This window comes from Stenella coeruleoalba (assembly GCF_951394435.1).
Source record: "Stenella coeruleoalba genome assembly, chromosome: 4".
Lineage (NCBI taxonomy): Eukaryota > Metazoa > Chordata > Mammalia > Artiodactyla > Delphinidae > Stenella > Stenella coeruleoalba.
The window spans coordinates 147,078,581-147,104,525 of record NC_137149.1 but is presented as its reverse complement, the minus strand read 5'-3'; the positions used below and the strand labels follow the sequence as shown (position 1 = coordinate 147,104,525).

General features: G+C 42.8%; 1 protein-coding gene and 1 long non-coding RNA gene across 2 annotated transcripts in view; one reads left to right on the top strand and one right to left on the bottom strand.

The window, feature by feature from the left end:
* The first annotated feature begins 201 nt into the window (after positions 1 to 201).
* On the top strand, positions 202 to 13,142 carry LOC307185451. The gene is made up of 3 exons (XR_013828086.1): positions 202 to 580; positions 1,372 to 1,490; positions 11,928 to 13,142. It is a non-coding gene; the product is annotated as an uncharacterized lncRNA (long non-coding RNA).
* Positions 1,910 to 25,945, bottom strand: part of SPMIP2 (sperm microtubule inner protein 2) — a gene marked incomplete at its 5' end in the record, with an annotated part of 145,292 nt that continues 121,256 nt past the window's right edge. The window contains one exon of the mRNA XM_079919723.1: positions 1,910 to 2,853. Within this exon, the coding sequence (XP_079775849.1) occupies positions 2,589 to 2,853 (265 nt within the window). The 3' untranslated portion in view covers positions 1,910 to 2,588. The remainder of the gene's footprint in view (positions 2,854 to 25,945) is intronic.

Genomic DNA, 25,945 nt, shown 5'->3' with positions numbered 1-25,945 from the left:
GAGTTATCTTCCCCGAAGAGAATTTATGTAAAGTAGGGGGGAGCGCTTGAGTACTTAGTGAAGTGTCAGCCACGAGAACCCTGTGGGATGATCCAAAGGATGGACTTGGGGAACAAGTTTCTAAGGTATCTCGGAAATTAGAAAGCCGGTGCACGGGTGCGGCGCGCTGCGGGGCGGCCGACGCAGGCAGAAGCGGGCGTCGCGGGGAGCGGGCAGCGGGACTGGCTGCTGGGCACTCGCGTGGCAGGGGGTTGCTAGGCTTCGGTCGCGCGCCCCGCCCTCGCACTCCCTCACCGCCCGGTACGTGCTCGCGCGAGGCTGCGGTGCGGCGCTAGAGCTCCTCGGTTTAAAAAAAAGAAGAAAGAAAAGAAAGCCTAAGCTGATAAAAAAGTTTATTTTGAATGATACAGTATTTTGTTTATCTCTGAAAGGGAAGAGGTGTAACCAAGTGATCAGTTACCCTCACCAATGATGAGTTAAACTCACGTCAAGTGCCTCTTTGATGGGATACCCTGAGGATGACACGGCATCACTCACCTTGGGATTCCTGCCCAAAACACATCACCCGAGGAAATAGCAGGTAAGCCTGAATTAAGAGGTATTCTACAGAACTGGTCTGAATTGTTCAAGAATGTCAGTGTCATGAAAGACCAGGACTGAGGAGCTGTTCCTAATTGAAGGAGACTAGTGAGGTTTGAGGACTAAACGTAATACCTGGTCCTGGATAGGATCCTGGATCAGGGAAAATGACAAAGGACATCGTTGGGTCAATTAATAAAATTTGCTTATAAACTATAGATAAGGTAATATTGTATCAGTGCTAAATTTCCTGGATCTTATCATTGTACCATGGTTAGGTGCGAGAACGTCCTTGTTCTTAGGCAATGCACCATGAATATTTAGGGGTAAAGCAAAACCACGTCTGCAACTTACCTTCAAATGGTTCAGTAAAAACCAGTGTGTGTCTGTGTGTGTGTGCACGCGCGCATGCACACGCGCATGTGTGTGTGTGTAGAAAGAACGCATTAGGATAAAATGAACAACTGATGATTCTGAGTGAGGAGTCTATCAGTTCACTTAGTACTGTTCTTGTGCTCCTGTAAATTTGAAATCATTTCAAAATCAGCCTTTTAACAGATTTTTTTAAATGCACAAAGACATCTCAATTGGATTTAGTGAATGATAGATAGTAGGAGGAATTTGGGACGGTTTAATCCATGATCTCTCTAATCCTACACAAAATTAGTTCAGGTGGAAAATAACTAATCCAAGACTCCTTCACACACACTGCAATAAATCTCACGTGGACCCAGCTCAAAATTCAGACCACATAGGAATGTCAGCAGCTGAACGCTACCTTCTTCAATACAGAGCATCCGTGGGGCAGGACCTACCACGGAGGACGTCCACGGCTCCTCGCAGAGTGTTTCAGATGGATATACAGTTAACTGTCAGACATCTCCTGATGAACAGATCTCTGGCGACAGAGGGTAAGCAATATTCTAGGGCAGTGGCAAGATTCTCCAGCGGAGCAAGAAGCCTCTCTCCATGGAGGGAACAGGAGTCTCTGAGTGTATTCCCTTTTCTATCCTGGAAGCTTGTTGTCACACTCAATATTGAAACGCTGGATGACTACAGAGTGGATTCGCTGTGGTATTATGCAGAAGGACCTCAGGAAATAGTTGTTCATTTGAATACATGCTTACACACTCTTTACTTGAGTCTCATGATAACTCTACAAAATATTCAGGACAGATACTAACATCCCCATTTTACTAATGAAAAAACCCACATCGGGAAATATGCAACTTGTTCAAGATTCCATAGATAGTAATGGGGAAAAAAACCTTGAATTTGAACTGGTATATTCTTACTCTGCTAGGCAGTCTGTGGGGTGTTTTTTTTTTAATACATTTATTTACTTATTTATTTATATTTGTGGCTGTGTTGGGTCTTCATTGCTGCGCGCGGGCTCTCTAGTTGGCGGCGAGCGGGGGCTGCTCTTTGTTGTGGTGTGTGGGCTTCTCACTGCGGTGGCTTCTCGTTGCAGAGCAGGGGCTCTAGGTGCGTGGGCCTCAGTAGTTGTGGCACGTGGGGTCAGTAGTTGTGACCCGCGGCCTCAGTAGTTGTGGCTTGCGGGCTCAGTAGTTGTGGTTCGTGGACTCTAGAGCACAGGCTCAGCAGTTGTGGCACACGGGCTTAGTTGCTTCGCGGCATGTGGGATCTTCCCGGACCAGGGCTCCAACCCGTGTCCCCTGCATTGGTGGGCAGATTCTTAACCACTGCGCCACCAGGGAAGCCCAGTCTGTGGGGTTTTAAGAAGCGTTATAGAGTCACCTCCATCTCACAGACTGAGTTTTCTCAGCTTTTGGAAACTGCGCAGATGGCTGTGCTCTCCAGGTTAAACCATGTGGTAAATAGGCAGTTCTAAGGACTGAGCCCCTCACCTCCTGTTTTCTGTAGCTATAAAATGGGAATAATACCCACCCAGTCACTATACGGACATCACTGTGCAAATCCATTATGAACTACAAAACGTTCTGATAGGTTGAAAGGAGCTATAAAACTGATTATTCATAGTATTGCTATTAAATGGCGTTCTCCAATGCACACGTTAAGACAGCTTGACTTTTTCTACGATTCCGAAAAGCAAATGATCGTACCTCCTGCTCTTTTGGTAGCTTTGACAGCTTAGGTGGTCTGGAAACTCTTGGCAATGCTACCTGGCTCTGCCGGAGGAGGACGGCCCGTTTGGAGTTCCTTTGGTTGGTGTCCTCATAATCACCCATATGCCAGGCAATGAAACCACGACTGAAGCTCCCTTCTGCGTCCATAACAGAAGGAGTCGGTTGCCTGAAATAGGAACAAATCGGTTGGTTCTCAAATTGGAAAATTGTTAGAAATAAGGCCACCAGTTTTCAGATAGTTGAGATTCGTCTGCATCTGTTGTGATTGTGATGATTTCTAGCCATGGAGCTTGGGAAAGCTAAGGCCCTGAGCCCTCAGCCAGTGTCCTGAGAAGCTTCTGAACTCTGCCCCTCCACTTCCCTAGACATCCAGCTGCTGGAGATGCAGGGAACTACCTGCACAGGTGGACACTTATCCAGGAAGCTTGTTGATGACATCACCCTGGTACCACGACTGCTCCTGGCATCCTTTAGAGCCGAGTAGGCAAGATGCTGGGAATTTGGGGGCAGCCCGAGGCCTTGAGTTCTCCTGCAGGACATGCCTGTCGGGTTTGAGACTTCGGGGGATTCAGGGAAAAGCCAGCTTGGCGATGACAGAATCTGACTTTGGACAGTGCGTGGGAGGAAAGATCCAGGCTTCACTCTCTTTCCCCAGTGAAATCACGGTCTCCGTTCCAACTCCCCTTAATTAGAATATTATCTGAGGACTGCTTCCCCATCGTAAAGGGCCAGGTCTGGGGGAAAGGACAAGAAGGATCGTAGGATAAGGATTGCCATGTCTTTTGGAAGGCTGTTGTCACCCAAGAGAGCTCGTGGGGCTTCTTACCTTCTTACCTTCACATAAGAAGCAGACCTTCATTCTGTTTTATGGCCAAGTAATATTCCATCTTGTTTATCTATTCACCAGTGGATGGATGTTTGGGTTGGTTCCACCTTTTTTTCTACCTAGGACTAGAACTGTGGGGTTGTGTGGTAATTCTATGCTTAGCTTTTTGAGAAACCACTAAACTGTTTTCCATAACAGCTTCACCATTTTACACTAACACCAGCGACGTAGGAGGGTTCTAATTTCTACACATCCTCATCAACGCTTGTTATTGCCTTTTTTATTTTACCATCCAAGTGTGAAGTAGTATCTCATGTGGTTTTCATTTGCATTTCTCTCATAACTAATTATGTTAAACATCTTTTCATGGGTTTATTGACCACTTGTGCATCTTTTTTGGAAAGCTGTCTATTCATATCTTTTGCTGCATAATTTTATGCAGTTGTCTTTTAAATCATATAGGAAAAAAAGAGTTAAAAACCAAAATACATTAATGCTGACTATTTTTTTGGTTTTTTTTTGCGGTACGCGGGCCTCTCACTGTTGTGGCCTCTCCCGTTGCGGAGCACAGGCTCCGGACGCGCAGGCTCAGTGGCCATGGCTCACGGGCCCAGCCGCTCCGCAGCATGTGGGATCTTCCCAGACCGGGGCACGAACCCGTGTCCCCTGCATCGGCAGGCGGACTCTCAACCACCGCGCCACCAAGGAAGCCCCATTAATGCTGACTTTTACATTTACCTATGCAGTTACCTTCACCACTGGCTTGTTAATTATTTTGTGCATTTGAGTTACCGTTTGTTGTCCTTTTGTTTCAACCTGAAGGACTCCCTTTAGCATTTAGTGTAGGGTAGGTCTGCTAGGGACAAAATTCTCTCAGTTTTTATCTGTAATGTCTTAATTTCTCCTTCATTTTTGAAGGATAGTTTTGCTGGATATAGAACTTTTTGGCTAACTTGTTTTTCTTTCAGCACATTGAATATATCATTCCACTGCTTTCTGGCTTTCATTATTTCTGCTGAGAATTTAGCTGTTCATCTTGAAGATCCCTTGTATACAATGACTCATTTTTCTTCTGCTACTTTCAAGATTCTCTCTTTGTCTTTGCCATTTGACAGTCTGACTATGATGTATCTAAGTGTGGGTCTCTGAGTTTATCTTACTTGGAGTTTGTTGAGCTTCTTGAATGTGTCAGTTACTGTTTTTCATCAAATTTGGGATGCTTCTGGCCATTATTTCAAATATCCCTTCTGCTCCTTCCTCTCTTCCTCTTTTCCTTCTAGGATTCCCATTATGCTATGTTGGTACACAGTCTCAGAGCTCTGTTCCTTGTGCATTTTTTAAAAATTCTTTTTTCTTTCCATTTCTCACAATGTATAATCTCAGTTGATCTATACTTAAGTACACTGATTCTTTTCTGATAGCTCAAACCTGCTATTAAGCTCCCATTGTGAGTTTTTCATTTCAGTTATTGTACTTTTCAACTCCAGAATTTCTATTTTTTTATATGTATGATTTCTATCTCTTTATTGATATTCTGTTTGTCAAGACCTTGTTCTCATACTTTCCTTTAACATTTTAGACATGGTTTCTGTGAGGGGAGGGTCCAAGTTCAGTCCATGCCTTCCCTTCTGTTCCCAAGAAGCTCTCTGTGCTCGGTACAGGACATGCTGACAAGCTCACAAGTCGCACTGCATGAAAAGAGCTCAGAGCGCAGTCAGTACGTACCTGTTCCCTTTATCTGGAGCACGTGTAAACTTTCTCAGAACCGCTTAGCTATGCATGCGTAAATGGCCCACAGGTACACCCCCAACTTTGTGTATTTCAGACTCTAAGGGGTAAGAGTTGGGGTCCTTCTACCACGGCACAAAGTGAGGCGAATGCAGCCACGCTGCCCACTGCAGCTGCCAGGTGGACCCACGAGCCATGGGGGTCTGCCACGCTGCAAGGAGGTGGATCCTGTGTACTCTCTCCTCTTGAGGTCGGTACACAATGTACCATTTGAGCCAGCACGCCTGTTGTCTGCTCTCAGTGACCTTGAGTCATGCACTGGCCTCTTCCCTGGCTGGCACGCACCTGCCTGTTAGCTCTGGCCACACTCATGTTCTATTCTATTCTCTTCTATCCTCTGGCACAGTCTAGCCACCTGTGGAAGCCGTCTCCCTTAGTATTTGAGCCTATTTGAAATAGCTGACTTAAAGCCTCTGTCAGCTAAATATAGCCGTGCTTCCTTGGAGACAGTTTCTGTTGATCGCTTTCTTTCCCTGTGTATCAGCCACACTTTCCTGTTCCTGTTCCTCATAATTTTTCTGTTGATAAACTGACATTTGAAATAATATACTGTGCCAATTCTGGAAATGAGATTTTCTCCCTCTCCCCAGGGCTTGTTGTTCCTGCTTGTTTTGTTTTTCTCTTCGTTGTTGTTTTTGTTTGTTTGTTTTCGGTGGTGGTGGTGATGTTGCTGTTGTTTACTTTCCTGGACTAATTGTTTAAAGTCTGTCATGTGTGCCCCCTGAATTTTCTGCTTGGTTAGCTTAGTGGTCAGCTAATGATTGGACAGAAATCTTCTTAAATGCCTCAAATCCATGTGTTTTCTGGTCTTTGTTTGTGTCTAGGCATACCTTCAATGCCCCAGCAGGCAGTTTACAACTCTGCCTTAGCCTTCGTTTCCTGCTTTCATGGAGCTTCAAGGTTAGCCAAAGGTCAGCGATTAGGACCTTCTGGGGCCTTGCCTGGGCATGTGCACAGCACTGCATGTGTGCACAGCCTTCTAGATTTCTAGGCATATGTTAGAGCTTTTTGAAATCCTCTAGAGACATGTCATTTCCCAGTTTTTTCCTTAAAGATTTTTGGTCAGCTTCTTGTTTGCCCCAACTTGTATTGCCCTCCTCCCCCCAGGTGACTGTAATATTAAATGATTGTTGTTTTTGACGGGTGCTTGTGAGATAGAGATGTTCATACAGAGTCAGGTCAAATAATGACAAGCCCTGAGAATGGAGATTTTCCAGGGATTTTCAAGACAGATCGAGTAATGAAACAAAACAAAAAGATAATCTACTGAATGGGAGAAAATATCTGCACATGATATGACCAATAAGGGACTAATATCCATCATATATAAACAGCTCATACAACTCAACATCAAAAAACAAACAACCTGATTAAAAAATGGGCAGAAGACCTGAATAGACATTTTTCTAAAGAGGAAATGCAGACGGTCAAAAGATATATGAAAATATGGTCAACATCTCTAATCATCAGGGAAATGCAAATCAAAACTACAATGAACTGTCACCTCACACCTGTCAGAATGGCCATGATTAAAAAGAACACGCTAATAAAGATGTTAAAAAAAGAACACAAATAACAAATGTTGGCAAGGATGTGGAGAAAAGGGAACCCTCTTGCACTGTTGGTGGGAATGTAAATTGGTGCAGCCGCTATGGAGAACAGTATGGAGGTTCCTCAAAAAACTAAAAATACAGCTACCATAGGACTCAGCAATTCCACTCCTGGGCATATATCTGGAGAAAACTATGATTCAAAAAGATACATGCACCCCAATGTTCACAGCAGCATTGTTTACAATAGTCAAGGTATGGAAGCAACCTAAGTGTCCATTGATAGATGAATGGATTAAGATGTGGTGTATATATACAATGGAATATTACTCAGCCATAAAAAAGAACGAAATTTTGCCATTTGTGACAACATGGATGGACTTGGAGGGCATCATGCTCAGTGAAATAAGTCAGACAAAGACAAATACTATCTGATGTCACTTATATGTGGAATCTAAAAAAATACAAGAAATTAGTGAAAATAACAAAAAAGAAGGAGATTCACAGATATAGAGAACAAACCAGTGGTTACCAGTGGGGAGAAAGGGAAGAGGCAATACAGAGGTCGGGGGGGGGGTGGGAGGTACAAACTATTAGGTGTAAGGTGGGCTCAAGGGTGTACGTTCAACACGGAGAATATGGCCAATATTTTGTAATAACTGTAAATGGAAATTAACTTTTTAAATTGTATAAAAAATTTAAAAGTTAAAGTTAAAAAAATAAAGAGCTGGAGTTGGGATTTGAACCCAACCAGTTACACACACACAGACACAAAATCAAATATAACATTTCTCTGAGTAGGAAGCTTTTCAAGGTGCTTCAAACTCGTGTTTCCCCTTCAGTGACTGGTCAGCTGCTAGTTTTCACAGCTACCATGGTTGTGAGGCTATTGGTTTTTTCAAGGCTACCTTGAGCTGGAAAGAGAGGATGGGAATAGAGCAATTTTAATTTAAATGTAAAATGTCACAAAGATCGTGTTTCTAAGATTTAGCCATTTTTCTTAAATACTGCTCCATGGATTACTGAAAGCGTTTGTTCATTCATTTCCAATGTTTTGAAAAAGGTGATTTTGACAATTTTTGCCACCGTTCTTATTTCTTTTATGGAGGAAATATGTTTTTGGAGGTCCTTACTGCACCATTCCTGAAGTGGTTTCCAAACTGAATTATTTTAAAATGAAACAAAGACTCACTATTTAAGGAAGAATCGTCTGTGCCTTCTGTTTCCACTCATTTGCCCCTGCTCCAAATGCTGCTTGGTGTTGCTTTTACTTCATCGTGATGGTTCTGACCCCAGCTGACAGCAGCCTCCTTCCTGAGATCATCACCTCCTTTCAGAGTTTCTAGTAAGACTTCCAAGAAGCATTTGTGATTGTGGACACTGTCCTCCTCCTGGCTTTCTACTGGGCTTTCAAAGCTCTTTTCTTTCTGTCTCTCCTCTTACTTCTCATATTACTTCCTCTACTTTTCTTCTGGAATAATCTTTTATTCTTTTGGCTCCTTTATCACTGGTATTCCCCCGGATTCCATCCTTGATTCTCATCTCCCAATATACAACCACCCATCTCCAAATCGGGAAATAGCCTTTCTAGCTGATGATCCAACCAACATCAGTATACTTACGTGTAAATTTTTTACTTTCAGCTCTAAAAATCTAAGTACAGATCCCCAGCTTCTCACTGAACCTAGTACTGGGAATCTCATTACTAACAATGATAACTGTTTCTAGCGTTCATTGAGATACACGAGGTTCCAGACACTCTGCTAGATGCTCGATGTGTATTACCTCTCTCTAATCTTTATTACAGTCCAACGTGATAGACGTCATTTCCTGCTTTTTACCTCTGAAGGTAGACTAAGTAATTTAGTCTAACAGATCAAACAGATCTAAAAGATCAAACAGTTAAAAAGCAGTAGAGCTGGGATCTGCACTCAGAGTTGTCTGACTCTAAACGTATATAATTACCTCAGCTGTAAAATGGGGATCATATTACAATACCTACTCTTCATAAGGACTAAATGAGTCAAATACCTAGAAAGCACTTAGTATCTGGCCCATAGTAAAAATTCAATAAAATGTTGGCCATTTGTATTTTGATTATAGGATGCTGCCTCTCAACTCATCTTGCCATCTCCCTGTTTTCTCTCTTCCCCCAAATAGACCCTCTTCTTCCTGCGTTCGCTTTTTCGTTCAATGCCGTAACCGTTTCCCCAGCCACCCCCAGAGAGGCACATCAGAGCTGCCTTGGACTTTCACATCTCCTCCACCCACCCACATTCTGTTGGTTGCCAAGCCTCGTGGAACCTTTCTCTAAACGACCTCACCATCCCCGTCTCTCACCCGGGCTCCCATCGGTGTGATTATTCCAGTTTTACTTAACGTGCCTTTCTTCTTCGGGCTCTCCTTTCTCTGCTCTGCCCGCTCAGCGAACAGTTTTCAACAGCTATTACGTGCCATGCATTCTTTCTATCACAGAGATTTAATTATATCGCTTCCTTACTTAACAATTGGAAACAACGCTTTGTCGCCTACAGAACTAAGCACAAAACCTTCGTCGGGAATTCGAAACACTGCACCACCCGGCCCCTGTACTGCATCCCAGTCTCACCTCCTGTCACACCCCAAACCAGCGCCCTGTGCTTCAGCCGCACGGCGGGCTTCCCTCTGCACACCAGAAAGGCTCACTCCTCCGAGCCTTTTTAATGGTATGATGGCTTTTATGTAAATAATAAAAGATTCATACATATAATAGGTTGGGATACTCATATTTTTTCACAAGTAGGATACATACAAAACTTAAAGGAAAGAAATTGACAGGGGTGGGGGGAAGAGAGATTCAGCTGTTCATTTTACTCCTTTGTGTATTGTCTGAATTTTCCAACCAAACACATCTATTAGTTCCATTTATATTTTTTTAACATCTTTATTGGAGTATAATTGCTTTACAATGGTGTGTTAGTTTCTGCTGTATAACAAAGTGAATCAGCTACAGGTATACATATATCCCCATATCTCCTCCCTTTTGCGTCTCCCTCCCTCCCACCCTCCCTATCCCACCCCTTTAGGTGGTCACAAAGCACCGAGCTGATCTCCCTGTGCTATGCGGCTGCTTCCCACTAGCTATCTATTTTACGTTTGGGAGTGTATATATGTCCATGCCACTCTCTCACTTCGTCCCAGCTTACCCTTCCCCCTCCCTGTGTCCTCAAGTCCATTCTCTACATCTGCGTCTCTATTCCTGTCCTGCCCCTAGGTTCTTCAGAACCTTTTTGTTTTTTTGATTCCATATATATGTGTGTTAGCATACGGTATTTGTTTTTCTCTTTCTGACTTCACTCTGTAGGACAGACTCTTCTTATGGATGGGATCGCTTCCCTGGTTCCACCTCCAGGCTCACCTTTTGATTTCCTACCCAGCCTTAAAAATGCAGCTCAAGCTACCCCTCCTACAGAACATTCCTGATTGGCTATCTGACCTTCAACACTGTTAACACATTGTTCACTCCTACTTTACTTGGCGTCTTCCTGAAAGGGAAGGAACCCTGTCATACTTTTTTGGGTCTTCAGTGTCTAGCAGAGCTCCTGACATAGAACACGTTTCCAGTCGAGTTTGCTTGCTTCTCTCAAGGTACCCAAAGATGGTCAGTTGTTACCTCAAGGCAGAGAGCCTGTGACTGCATGGGTTGGAGGGTTTGCAGAGAGGTGGGATTGAGTTCAAGTTCACACTCTCTTTTGCTAGTTGAATTTTTTAAACTGTGAGCTTGTAATTTTTTTTTATAATAAAAGATGTCTAAATGTTGCTTAAAAACTGTTGGTTGTTTGGAAAATGATCAAAATTTTCCTAGCAGACCGGACAACACAGAAATAGGGTCAGAAGATAAAACAGACTCCAGCACCGAGTTAGGAAATGACTGGCTGGGACTTGCTTATATGACTGTCTAAAGCCGATGGGACAAACTGAACTTTGATGTTGACACTTGTGCCAGAAAACATACTCTGGGTGGCTGAAGAGCAGCCCTTCGAGGGCAGTGCTCTGCTTGGTCTTCTGGGTTCCCACCTTTTTGTGTGAGCTGGGCCCGCAGGAGACTCCAGGGCAGCCACCTGGATTCACGACCCAACAGTCTTGTCCAGGAGCAAAGCTTTTTCTACTGTTTGGACATCTGGGTTCCCTCTGGTTGAGTGAAGATTGTTCTAATAAGCGGTAAAATTACTGTCTTTTGGATTCCAAAGTTAAGGAAACAAATCGCTAACTGTTTAAGCCCCAGTGAGTCGGTCTGGTTGCCTTATACATACCTGGCGACAGTTATTCACTAGAGTTTCAATAGAGAACGATGTGGAAACTTCCCTGCTGGGCTCAGCATTCTCCTTGCAGCATCGTAAAGTGATGTAACCCTGTGCATTTCTAGCCTGTGAAGAGGCCTGGGGCTGTATCCGTATAGCGACTTAAAAGCACCACTACTTATTTCCCCAGCAAGCTGGTTCCCCTAAATGTGTGCTTTCTTGCAGGGTCATTGATTTCTGCTCTTTCCATTTCCGGAAGTACTCAAAAGCCATTGATGGCTCAATGGAAACTTCTGAGAAACACATTCCGAAACCATTTGGCAGGATCCTTGCTTTCTTGGAGAATAGGCCTTCTATAGAACATTTGCAGGAAAATAAGACCCCAGTTTCTTAAAGATCTCTGCATTTATGGTATAGTCCACACCTAAAGTCAGAATCCGCCAAGGATACAATGAGGGCTTTCATGATGCTTAAAACTGTGTTTTTCTCTTCTGAACTGGCCTTCTGCATTGATGGAGTGGGTGTTACTGCTGACACTGGCAGCCACATATGTCCAATGATTTCAGAGACAGACAACAGCCAGAGACCAGGGTTCCTCCCAAGCACACAGTCGGGAGAGGTCGTATAAAGCATCATCCCCTGAGCCTTCTCTAGAGAACTTATCTTGGAGGGGCGGGGCCACAGAGGCGGACCTGGGGAGACTGGGGCGGCTGCAGGTCGGTGTTAGCTGTGTCATCATTTAGTTACGTCAGACCTCATTTCTGACCCATTGACCTTCCTTCTCTCCCTGCCCTAGAGAATCATGCGTGATGCCCTAGAGAATCATACGTGAGGACGTTGCATCTCACTTTCAAAAGACACCGTCTTAATCCTCGGGTAACAATGACTTGATCCTGGATCAGCAGCTGTCATGGAGACGATTAAAAAGCATGAAATTATCTTGATGTTTCATGTTTGGACAAAGTGAGTGCACGACTATATTTAGCAATTTTTAAAATATAAGTTTTAATGCAACTGGAATTTATCCTAGGTTGTTTGTTGCCCAGGAGAGTCTTGTTGAGTGGAAAGAGAAAGAGATTTATTTAAAAAGCTAATTCTTGGGCTTCCCTGGTGGCGCAGTGGTTGAGAGTCCGCCTGCCGATGCAGGGGACACGGGTTCGTGCCCCGGTCCAGGAAGATCCCACATGCCGCGGAGCGGCTGGGCCCGTGAGCCATGGCCGCTGAGCCTGCGAGTCCGGAGCCTGTGCACCGCAACGGGAGAGGCCGCAACAGTGAGAAGCCCACATACAGCAAAAAAAAAAAAAAAAAAAAAAAAGCTAATTCTTAGTAATTCATACCCAAAGCTGCCTATAAAGACTTGTCTACAAGATGCCGACCTTCCTTCTGTAATGTGCAGTCTTCAAGATGCTGGGAAAATCAAGGTTCTACCTCTGAGTGATAACTTAACCAGTTTACAATAAAGGTCCAAGGTTAAATGTAACTGAGTGATTAGGACAATGTGTGGAGATGTACAGCCTCAAAGATGCAGAAGCCGCCTGCATGACTGGTCAAGTCTTCAGACAACAAGAGTCTGAACCCGAGTTTTTTGAACAGAGATTAGTATGTGTTCATCCGTATCCCAGGTCCCTGGAGACCGCGCAGAAGGCTAACAGCGTATGTAAGAAAGACACGTGGCACGGGACCAAAACATCAGTGCATGAATCCACAATTGCTTATTTACCTCTGTACCTGTCAACAGCTACTAAGAAGTTATTTGATTGCAATACACTTCCAATGTTAATCATTCATGATGAAATGCAGAAGAACTTTTTTTTTTTTTTTTTGCGGTACGTGGGCCTCTCACTGTTGTGGCCTCTCCCGTTGTGGAGCACAGGCTCCGGACGCGCAGGCTCAGCAGCCATGGCTCATGGACCCAGCCGCTCCGCGGCATGTGGGATCTTCCCGGACCAGGGCACGAACCCGTGTCCCCTGCATCAGCAGGCGGACTCTCAACCACTGTAGCACCAGGGAAGCCCAGAAGAACATTTTGATGCCTGTTTGAATCTTTAATCTTGTTTAGTAGTTCTCTCCTTGCCCAAATAACAAAAATGCCTACGATCAGTTTTACACCATTAACAATTCGAAAACAAACTTATTAAATGGGTCTGCATATCTATGGGCACAAACTATTTTGCAAAGTAGATACAATTATTTATATTTATAAACAAAACTGTGTGATTCACATTAGCATGCAACATACCACCTCAAGGATGAAAATGAAATTGCTCCCCAAAGAAATGTTGGGGAAAACACAAGAGATGCATCCCCAAATTGCCACCGTCCACCATTAACTATTTCAGACATAAGAACATTGCTTGAATGCTATTTTTAAAAGACAGAAAGAGATAACTAAATGTAAGAATATTTATTTTTCCTTTAAGTAGAAAAAAACCCACTCTCTTGGGCTCTCTTCAAGGAGGAGAGCATCTAAGGCTTGTGCAGTTCTGTAAAATTACACACACCATATGCTTCAGACCTCAAAGTGTGATTATTTTGATTTGATTTATTGCTTTTACTCCATAGGAAACACAACCACTTTATTTGAAAGACTTGTTAAATATTCTCCCACTCGGCTGGAGTAAAGAATTTATTGGAACAAGAGAGGTCTTGCATGACCCTCAGCGGACAAACACTTCTTCATTGCTTTGCCAGCTTGTCTTCCCCGAGCTCCAGAATGTGGAGCTCACGGCTGGTTGCACTTACGGATGTCAGCTGGGCTTCCAGTCACCTGGGTCATGCCGTCGAAATCAAACATGCTGTCTTCCTGTGCCTAATAACACACTCCACAAGGTTCTTGTTGCCAAGAGTTGTTCCACAACGTGGACCTACACAGAGGAGTTTACTGATTTTCGTTCAGTATTTTAAATGATTTATATGAAATGACTGTCACTTGTGCTCACTCAGAGGCAGCTGTCCAAAAGCTTTCAGCAATGCAGCGTGTTAGACTGTCTGGGGTCACCTGTGAGGAATGTTGAATGGAATTCCTGATGTTGCTGGAGATGTGGGCGATTTTTTGTAGGACATCCAGGAAGTCCTGCCAGTTTCAGCAGCACGGGGCATCTCTCCATGCTGGTGCTTCCTGGGTGACACTTGCTTTTTTTGCATCCAGATCAGAAAACCACAAGGGGAAGAAAGGGCAGCAACATGTACTTCAGCTGTGTGGCAGCAATCCTGGGGCAGGCTGGTAGGGAGAATATAACAGTATTGACTCAATTTAGTCTTGGACATCCTTATCTGTCCAGATGGTGAAGCCTGACCTTCATTAACTAAGGATAAAGTTGATAGAATTTCATCTTAGTTCCTTTGGAATCTAAGGATATAGAAAATCAGACAAAATGGTTAAAAGAGCCTCAAGGACCCATCACCATCTTCAAACGCTATCAATTTATAGCCAGTCTTATTGAATCTCTATCTTACTTACTAATCCTCCCTCCGCCAAGACATCGACTCTCAAAGATATAAAAACTCTTTTTGCTAACATCATCACAATGCCATTATTTCTCCTAAAATTTTAATACTTTCACCAAATATTCAGCATTCAAGATTCTGGCTAGCTCATCAATGTTATGACTTTTTTATCAGCCTGTTTGTTAGAAACAGAAGACAGGTAAGCTTCACACCTGTAATTGCTTAAGGCTTTCACGTTTCCTTTAGTTCATAGGTTCTCTCCATCTCTATTCTCCTCTACCTCCCCCTCCTCTTCCTCCTTGTCTTTCTCCTTCTCATTATTTGTTGAAGAAACACAATTTCTATAAAAATGGTGTTTCCATTTGTCCTATGAAATTTCCCACACTGACCTCTCCAAGTCGTCATTTAATATTTTCTGCCATCATCTTATTTCCTGTACAGTGTTGGTTGGATTTAGAGGTTTGATCTAAGTCAGGCTGGGTTTTGGGGGCAAGACCACCGCGTTAGTTTGCTAGGGTTGCCATCACACAGTGCTGCAGACAGGCGGCTGAAGAGCGGAAATGTAGCATCCACCATTACAGAGGCTGGAAGTCCGAGATCTAGGGGTCAGCAGGACTGGTTTCTCCCGAGGCCGCTCTCCTTGGTGTGTGGACGGCTGTCTTCCTGTGTCTTCACATGGTCTTTTCTCTGTGTGTGTCTGTGTTCAAACCTCCTCTTCTTATAAAGACACCAGTCAGATTGGATTAGGGCCAACCTAATGACCTCATTTTAATTTAATCACCTCTTTGAAGACACTTTCTCCAAATGCAGTCACATTCTGAGGTACTGGGGGGTTAGGACTTCAACACAGGAATTTCGGGAGTGAACAAGTCAGTCCATAATAACTTTCCAGGTAGTTGTGTGCCCTTCCATCAAGACGTATATACAATATCGGCTCGTTTGTCTTTTTGTGGGTTTGGCGGTCGCTCATGATCAATATCTAGATTCATCACTTGAGTTTGCAAAGTGGTGACAGCCTAATTCTGCTGTTACTTCTTTATGTATTAGCCAGATTCCTTTTTTTTCTTTTTTTTTTAAGTTGATTCATCTTCTCTTTGGTCTGCAGTGGTACAGTTTGTATTAGAAAGGCAGAATTAATATTTGATCCTTTTCGTTTATTTACTCATTTTCAAAATAATAGGTTGGTTCATTGGAATCCTCCAATGCGATCAGTTTGTTGAGGCTTTTTAACTGACACTGTGAACGCACGGATGTTCACGTCTGTGTGTATGAAGGTGTGATGTATATTAATCCACTGCAGTTATTACCTTTCCCTCAAGTTGTCCTATGTTTGGCCAGTGGGAGTCTCTGCAAGCTTGGCTTGCAAGTCCCTCAGACAGGACTGCGGTAGTCCTGGAGAGCTCCCTTATCTGGTACGGCATGATGTACCAGGCTCATGTTTTCCATTTCCTCTCCAGATCCGAGAAGCTCCAGTTCCTTTTAGTGGAAAAGGTGCTTGAAGAGCAGAATCTGAGCACTAGGGGAGCTCACGGCTACTGAGTTGATTTCTACATCTAGGCCTTTACAGTGAGTCGAACTATGAACCAGATGTACGTAAACCTCCAGCATCACACATATGTGTACATATATAATCCCAATCAAATTCAGGGTTTGCTTTATCTTAACATCTGTCTTTCCTCTTTCCCACTCCAAGAATCCTGGCCTCAACCACAGCAGGAATGATTAAATAAGAACCCCACGTTGCTGTCCATTTGCTTTCACACACGACACGCGCACAGCAGAGTCAGACTCGCACAGCTAACACGCCCACCAAGCTTTCTGCAGCTCTTTCTGTCCTTAGATTTGTACTCAAATCACTGTGCTTCACAATCCCTGGGAATATTTCCTCCCTGTGGGTTAAACCATCAACTGGGTACATATTTAGGGGTTTTGTTTTTCATTTTATATTTAAATACATTTATTTTATAAATAAGAACTCAGATATGAGGTGCACGTCTTGTATGACTTACGTAAGGTGAGACACGCACATGGTTTCAAAGCCAAACCAAGCGTGGCGTCAGCAGTGCTCTCCTGTTTCTCTCGTCGCCCTGTGTGTCTAAGCCAGAGGAAGGGCTGGCTTTGTGTGGTGGCGGATTTGGAGGAGGAGGTGATGCCTGAATCGTGTCTTACTGAACAGCTGTAAAGGGTGACTCCGATTCTGGGAGAATCTGTCTCGAAGGCCTTAGGGAAGAAAACATTTGTTCTGCCACCCACCATGTAATTCTTCTTTGAATTTTAATGCGTTAGCCTTTAGGCTGCGAGACAGAAAACAGCCGCTGTGTTCTGTTTAAACTCGGCCATCTTTCTACTTTGCCGTACAGGCTAGAAATGAGAAGGTTTTGTCAAATATATGGTTATGCGCTCCAAAGTAGTTTGTCTGGATCTGTGAAGTTCCATCTCGTGATAACATCTTGGAGTCTAAATATAGCAGTATTATCTAAAATAGATAAGCAGCAAGGATGTATTGTACAGCACAGGGAAATTCAGCCGTTATCTTGTAATAACTTTAAATGGAGTATAATCAATAAAATTTTGAATTACTTTGCTATACACCTGAAACTAATGTAATACTGTATATCAACTATACTTCAATAAAACAATAAAGCATAGTGTAAAAAAAGAAAGATAAGTATATTTTTTTAAAATAAAACAAATACAGGAGTTTTAATGGAAACAAAATTAATTAATTAATATAACTGTCCTAGAAGCCAACTTCCACCCATCCTTCAAGCTCAGGGGACCTTATGGAGCCTTCCTGATGTCGCCCCAAAGTTTAGATTCCCCGACATCTGTTTCCATGACACCCACTAGAATACTCACTCCTATTGTAACAGGCATTGCACTTAGTTGTTACACTTTAAGTATCTAAAACACAAAGCATGGTGCCAGGCACAATTTAATATTTCTATCACTGCATCCAAAGATACTCTAGTATGATTATTCATTTAGGTGTCTCTTTCCCCCAGCTATTCGACAAGCTTTCTGAGGGCAGGAACTGTGTCTTCCTTCCTCGGGGCCACACTTGTCCACAGTTTGGATGGAATAAAGAACAGAAGAGATACTATTGGACATAGAATTAGAATAACAGAGGCTAAACCCAGTATCCTCTTGAGGATCATATTACAAGGACGAGGCCACCTTTGAAAGTGATGGATAGCATCCTCGTAAACTCCCAACGCCGCTGAACGCTACCGTCTGACCTCTGTACCCTCAGAGCATAAAACATAATGTGACCGCTGCAGCATATTCTATACATGTTGTGGCGAATCCTACAGTCATTTTGAGACTTTCTTAAAACGGGGAAAGAAGCTACCCTCCTGTGTGTCAGATCCATTCCGGATGCCTTACACGCTCACACTTCATCCTCACGACAGCCCCACGAGACAGGTGTTACTGTTTCCCCTTAGGCGATCTGAGGTCCGAGAGCATCTACGTTTCACAAGATGGAGGAATTCTGCCCAACTCTGTCAGCTGCAGAAAACCTGGCATTATGAGCAGGCTTAAAAGAACAAGTGAAAGAAATAGTGAAAAGCAGAGAGAATGGTAAAGAGTGCACATCAAATGGACTGTGTGGTTATTGTTCTTTGCTTCATCTGGTCCTGTGGACAGATGGAGGCCACATGATATCACTGATCTTTTGTAAACCACTTCCATAGATGTTGGTAATGAGGTAAGAGATACAGGGGCCTCGGGTTAACCTGCTGCAGCCAGTTTCATGCTGACCCTTTGAGATAAACTATCAACAGGAACGACTCGCCCTGATTGGGTGAAAGACAAAGCAGCCCACCGCAGTCTCCTCATGCTTGCGGTCAAGAGGACTTCCCAGACTGACACATGCGCAGAAGGGGTCCCAAGTCATCCTCTAGTAATCTGGGCTGCGTTGTAACATCATTATAATACCATTAGCATTGCGGTTTTGACCCCCTCCCCACATGGACGCTCACTTGGACGCTCACGGGAAAGATTCAAAACGGTGCCTGGTGGAAGCCCAAATAAGGAATTGCAGATGATGTGATCATAGGGGAAGGAAAGGGGAGTCACCCTCATCGAAACCCCATTTTAACAACCTAAGCTGCCCCTATGAGGTGCACCTCACTCTGCAAGTTTGTCCCTGTGCTCTCCCACACGTACTGTGCTTCTGATAAATGCTGGGCCTGCTTTGCAATCTTGGTGTCTTTGTCGAACTCTTTCTTCAGAGGAGACAAGGACCGAGTTTCACCAAAAACAGTAATATAAGCATGTTCGAAACGACCACGGTTGGGGCATGTTTATGGCTTTGAAAAACTGAATCTAAGATAGCGAAATAAAACATTCCAAACACCTGTAACACATCTTGTCCTTGTTTTTCTGCCGTCTTTGCAGCACATAAACTGTCTTTGCCTGGGCCTAACATCTGTATTGGATTGCAGGCCGTGCTTGGATTTCAAGACCATAACCTATTCCTTTAGGACCAGCAGCTGTTCTTTCGGAGACCCTGTCTCCTGAAACAGGCCCTAAGAGCTACCGTTCTGACATCCGAAATGCTGAGAAAGGGAAGATCATAGGCCAGTGAATTGCGAGTGCCTCTTTCTTACACACTTCAGGCTTCGGTAGTTTTCGGAAGTTCCACAGAGGGTACTTTGCCGTGAAGGGCCCCGTTCTGACATGAACTGAATTTTCCCCACCTGGACATCAAGTGATCGACCAGGAAGTTTTCTTCTCAAGAATAACAGCACTGACTCTTCTTTCCCTGGCTTTCCTTTCAGTAACAGCTGCATGGTATCCTTCTGCTATAAATGCTCCACCCTGAGATGAGGAATATCTACTCAATCAACAAGAAACATTTACGCGCAGCCTGTGTTTCTCCATGTGGTACCTCCTACAATGAAATGATCAGTCAGACATTAGGCTGTTTCTGTCCTGTCTCTCCTGATGGAATATGAGGAAGGCAGGAATTATCTGTCTTGTTCACTCCTGAATCCCTGGGCCTAGCACGGTGCCTGGCATGGAGCTGGCAGTTGGATATTTACGGAAAGAATAAATGGGCCTCCACTATCTGTGTGGCAACACAACAGTGACCAGCACGGGAGCTCTGCGCTGACCCTACTGCACCTGAGCTTCCTGAGAGCCCTCGCCCGACACTACAATGATGGAGAGGCTGGGGAAGGAGGCTGGGGGTGGGTGGGTCCAGGGGAGGAAGTACAAAGGCAGTTTTTAGGTAACTAGCCAAAAGGAGGAACAGGTGCTGATGATCTCAAAAAATACAATGGAATACTACCCAGCCATTAAAAAGAGTGATATAATGCCAATTGCAGAGATTATCACACTAAGTGAAGTAAGTCAGACAGAGAAAGACAAATACCATATGATATCACTTATATGTGGAATCTAAAATACGACACAGGGCTTCCCTGGTGGCGCAGTGGTTGAGAGTCCGCCTGCCGATGCAGGGGACACGGGTTCGTGCCCCGGTCCGGGAAGGTCCCACATGCCGCGGAGCGGCTGGGCCCATGAGCCATGGCCACTGAGCCTGCGCGTCCGGAGCCTGTGCTCCACAATGGGAGAGGCCAAAACAGTGAGAGGCCACGTACCAAGAATAATAATAATAATAAAAAATAATAAAATATGACACAAACGAACTTATCTACAAAACAGAAACAGACTCACAGACATAGAGAATGGACTTCTGTTTGCCAAGAGGGAGGCAGGTAGGGGAGGGATGGCCTGGGAGTTTGGGGTTAGCAGTTGTAAACTATTGTATAGAGAATGGATAAACAACAAGGTCCTACTCTACAGCACAGGGAACTATATTCAATACCCTGTGATAAAACATAATAGAAAAGAATATGAAAAAGAATGTATATATGTGTATAACTGAATCACTTTGCTGTACAGCAGAAACTACCACAACATTCTAAATCAACTCTACTTCAATAAAATAAATTTCTGAAAAAATTGTAACATTTTGCTCCTTAAGGTTCACTGAAATCCCCCCAATGTGCCAGTCACCGATAGCCTTAAAAATAGAAAGTTGTCAAGATTTATGGACGTTTTGAGGAAAACAACTCCAAGGAAAAAGCAAGCATTTATGTACCAATATATTTTTAAATAGTGGCTGTCATTAAGTCTGTGCTCGTTCAACAACTGGCTTTGGCAGTATTTCATTATGAAATAAAACAGGCAATTTTCTACACAACCCTTAACTAATGCCAAATACAGGCACACCTTCTACCTTTCTGAATAAACAGAAAGCCCAGTTTATTCAGGTCAGTGCTTATTTCTTTAGTACTGAAAGCCCTAGTATTAGAAATATTTTCAACTTAGGACCCTAACTACTAAAACTCTAGTTGACTGAGTTTCTATTTCTCCCACTTTATAATTAATTTTCAATTTTATCAAGATAAAATGCTTGTACATAATGTAGTAATATTTTTTTTCCATTTTAATGCAATCATTTAGGTACATGTACATATAACTAGTACTAAAGTGAATATTGTGACGATTACTCTATATAAGTACACCTGTAACATATAATATTGTACAGCAACTATACTTCAACAAAATATGTAAATAATAAATAAATAGTACTAAAATGCTTATAATTAAAAATACTCCCTGTCTCTCCCTGCTCCCTGTCCCAACATTCTCTTCTCCAAAGTACCCACTTTTAGCTCATTTGCTTCTTCTGGAACTTCACCCAATATCTGTACACAGTAAATGCCCCCTGGAGAGATCCCACTTGCCCTGTTCCTCCTCTGGGCCCCTGTACAGCCACATTCCTGGTTCTCTCCATTACCATTTTGGGAATCCCCTTTGCCTGTCACCTTTGTTAGTTCTCTTGTTTCTTGGATCATATTCCTTTCTCTTTCCCGGATTTCCCCCTATTGTCTTGCTAGATAATATTCTCCAGTTGCTTCTTAGGAAAAAATACATTTTTTTGAGTACATACATACATGAAAATGTCTCTTTTCAACCTTCCCACTTGATAGTTGGGTTGGGTATAGAATTCCGGGTTGAAAGTCACTTTCTGGCAGACAGGGAGGTCATTGGCAAGTGTCTTCCAGAGCCCAGTATTGCTGTCAAGAAGTGTGATGCCTTATTGACTCTGGATCCTTTATATATGTCCTAGTTTTCCTCTGGAGGGCTTAACAGTAGGCTTCATCCCAGCAGTGAAATTTCACAGTGACATGCCTTGACACAGTTGTTTTGTTGTTGTGGTCATTTTGCTTTGGTGGAGACTTCCAATCTGGAAATTCATGTTATTCCCTTCTGAGAAATTTTCTCATTGATTTTCTTTCTTCTGTTTTCTCTGATCTCTTTTGAGGTCTCCTATTAGTCAGATATTAGACTAATTTAATTTTAATTGATTTCTTACTTTAGTATTTTTCACTTTCTTCTTTTCTGTCTCTTGGACTTTTTGTTCTACTTTTGTAAGATTAACTCAACTACATAGCATGAAATTTCTCTCCTATACTGAATCTCTATACTGATTTTTTTGCTAACAATATAATAGGAATTGTAATAAATGCATTTTGTTACATTACTTCAATGTACTTCATTTATTTAACTAATTGATAATGTTTATTAACAGAGTGGCCTGATTTGGTCAAGATACCTTCAGGTTAGCCTCTTGTCCAAGTGATCAGTTCCATTAGCTTCCTGTTTCACTCTCAAAAGTGTCCTATTTTGGGTGATAAAATATATGGTCACACTATTTACTGAGCACTTAGTTTGTACCAAGTGCTGTTCTAAGTGCTGTATGTGTAACAACACATCTGTACAACAACCAGGCGGAGTAGATTCTAATCATTTTACAGATTGGGAACCTGAGGATAAATCCTTTAAGTAACTCATCCAAGGTGTCACAGCTACCAGGTGGTAAAGTGGGGACTTGAATGCGGGAAGTCTGCTTCAGAGCCCTGCACTTTTTTTTCTTTATCAACTATATTTGTTTGTTTGTTTAATATTTGTATTTATTTCTTTATTATTGAGGTATGGTTGATTTATAATATCATGTTAGTTTCAGGTGTACAGCACAGTTTTATACATATATGTATGTATACATATATATTTATATTCTTTTCCAGATTCTTTTCCCTTATAGGTTATTACATAATATTGAGTATAGTTCCCTGTGCTGTAGAGTCGGTTCCTGTTGGTTTTCTATTGTATATATAGTAGTGTGTATCTGTTAATCCTAACCTACTAATATATCCCTCCCCCACTTCTCCCTTTGGTAACCATAAGTTTGTTTTCTATGTTTGTGAGTCTATTTCTGTTTTGTATATAAGTTCGTTTGTATCATTTTTTTTAGATCCCACATATAAGTGATATCATAGGATATTTGTCTTTGTCTGGCTTAATTCACTTAGTATAATAATTTCTAGGTTCACCCATGTTGCTGCAAATGGCATTATTTCATTCTTTTTTTATGGCTGAGTTATATTCTATTGTATATATGTACCACATCACTTAACCACTATAGATCCCACTTCATCACTGCTTACAATCCCTTATTTGGGGGATATTAGGTTATTTCTGAATTTGCATTACTGCAAACACTGTTGGGACTCCTTTCTAGGTAAACCTTTCTTTACCTCCTTCATTATTTTCCTGGAGGATAAATTCCTAGTGAAACCAGCTGTCTTGATTCTCAATTCACACTCTTTAGGCTGTGCCGTGCTGTGCACCTCCTGAGGATAGGAACTGGCTAACAAACCACTTGATTATGAAAAGGCAGAAAACAAGAAAGCGGACTAGGAGAGCCAACACTCTGAAAAGAGCTGTGATCCCCAAGTCAACGAAAAGTCAGGGGAGGCTGTAGTTCATTCTGATTTTTAAAACTCGTAGTGCTCTCCTCTGCACGGCTGACACCTAGTCTGATCACTGTCACCTCAGAATCTGCAGCCTCCTTGACACCCACACCCTGACCCCCACCATCTACTGACAATGGCTGTCCATGGGAACCTGAACCAGTCCTTAAGACGTTAGTCCCAAGACAAATCTATACATCGGCAAATGAGTGGCAAAGAGGCAACTTGGTAGTGACATTAGGGCAGAGTCATATCAGCAGCTCCTTTCTGGAAGGAGGTTTGCCTGTGAATGATTGTTGATTTTATAATCTCAGCAAGACTTTCATTTGCATGGATAACAAGGTTACCCAGGTAGGCAGCCATCGATTTTCCTAAAATGCTCCCTCTAAATCCAGCTTACATTTCATCTCTCTCAGGAAGTCCTCATGACCTGAAGTTATCCAGCTTTTCCAGCCTGAGCTATACCAATCTGTGCCATGCGGAGTACAAGAAGAACTGGGATCTGTCTTTTACACCGATTCAGCAAATATGTACTGAGTACCCGTGTATGCCACGCTCTGTGTTAAATGTAAGGAAGAGAAAAGGAAAGCAAGGTATTTCCATGCCCCACAATTTTCAATAATTGTGGGGCAATAAATCCTTACAGATTTCACTTACTCCTTAAACAAAACAAAAAGCCCTGCCCATTCACTATTTGCAGTGTGTTCTCTTATAATTTGACTCTTTTAATTTGACTGTAAACTGTTCTGCCATCTCCTATCTGTGCTTTTTATTCTTCTTATTGAAATTAAGCATACTGTTTGTATATACTGGAAAACACCCAACTGCAAACAGAAGAGACCACGTAAAAATGAGTTAGTCATCAGGTCACGTGTCTAGAGAAACTTCTGTATTTAAAGCAAGAGAATGTTTCCTTTAATTCAGAAGAAAACCCACACCCACTTACTGCAATCATTCTCCATCAATGGATACTGCATTGAAATCTGTTTACATCTCTCTGTCTTGAGAGTCTGTCAGCTACTTGACAGCAAGGACCCTGTTTATTAATTAAGGTCTTCATCTCAAGTCTGTTGAAGTATATCTTTACTGGTCTTTAAGATGCAATAAACAGGAGAACACACCACTGATTTAATAACAGCTTTACATGGGAAGAGAAAAAGAGGCCCTACCTACATCTATAAACAATTATTATAAAACACATCCTGATTTCAAGAAAGTTAAATTTTAAAAGTATGCCCCAGAATGGAGGAAATCCTGTCATTGTCTTTGACTGGACTTCTGGTCTTGAAAACAGGGTGGACTCTTGCCTCTATTAAGTCAATGGACAAAAATTCTTTAGTGTTGGTTGTATTGACTCAACTCATCCTCCTCTTCCTCCAGTGCTTTTTCTGAGACCGCTGATAACTTCCAAATATTTGTCTGTTATTGTTTTCTGGGATTTCCATTTCCTCGTATGGAACCCTCCTCTGAATTCTTCGCTGGCTTTTCCAGCCTCCTGCTGTCCTCAGGGTCCTGCCTCTGAGGCTCTGTGGTCCTTCATCACCTTGTCCTCTGTGTGGGCGCCCCGGCCCCCCAGGCTCCTCCCCTTCCTCTCTCGGTCCTCATGAGTGGTGCTCAGCCCTGGCTGATCATCAGAATCAAGGGCTTGGGGAGCCCTTGGAAAAGGTCCAAGCCCAGGTCCCAACCCAGATCCACAGCATCAGTCCAGCTGGACCGATATATCAGCTCTGTTTTTCATGCACCTTAGCCTCCGAAGCTCAATTCCTTCACCTGTACAATCACGCTAATGCTGAAATCCGCTGCATCCCATCGCCGAGTACATTCTTGCTCCCCATCGTCACAGCAAACATCATCTCCTTTCTCTTTATTTAAAGCCTGCATGTCTTTGAAAGCTCAGCTCAAATCCTTCCCTTCTCACAGACTCCATCATCACAATTTATTCTGGATTGTTTACAAAGCACACTGAAAACTCAAGAGGGACCTGTTGACAATGAAACTGTCTCCTGGCTCAGCTTCCTACAACTGTCTTGTCACTTTTCAATTGTTTTCTCCACACAGCACTCCAACATTCCAAGGGATCTTTTTAAAGAAATTGGATTACGTTGCTTTCTATTTTAAATCTTCCAATGAATTCTCTTTGTTCTCAGGTTAAAATTCAAACCACCTAACCTGGCCACAAGGTTCTACAAAATCTGACCTTCATCTTGCTCCCCTCCCATTGCCACCCTGGTCCTAACTAGATACATTCTTTCCATCCTCTGAGCCCTGTTCAGGCCGTTCCCTGGGCCAGGAATGATCTTATATTCACCTTCCCAAGCCAACTTAATAATTACTTCTTGGGTGAACACTTCTCTGACCTTCAGTCCAGGTCGATGTCCCTGGTAAAACCTTCTCTTTCCATCCCATAAACACTCTTTGTAATGAAATGTTTTATCATGAACTGGACGGAATAGGGCAGGATATTAACTTTTCTTTAATATACCACTATATTGTTTTATTTGTTGCCATAAGCATGCATTATATCTGTCATTTAAAA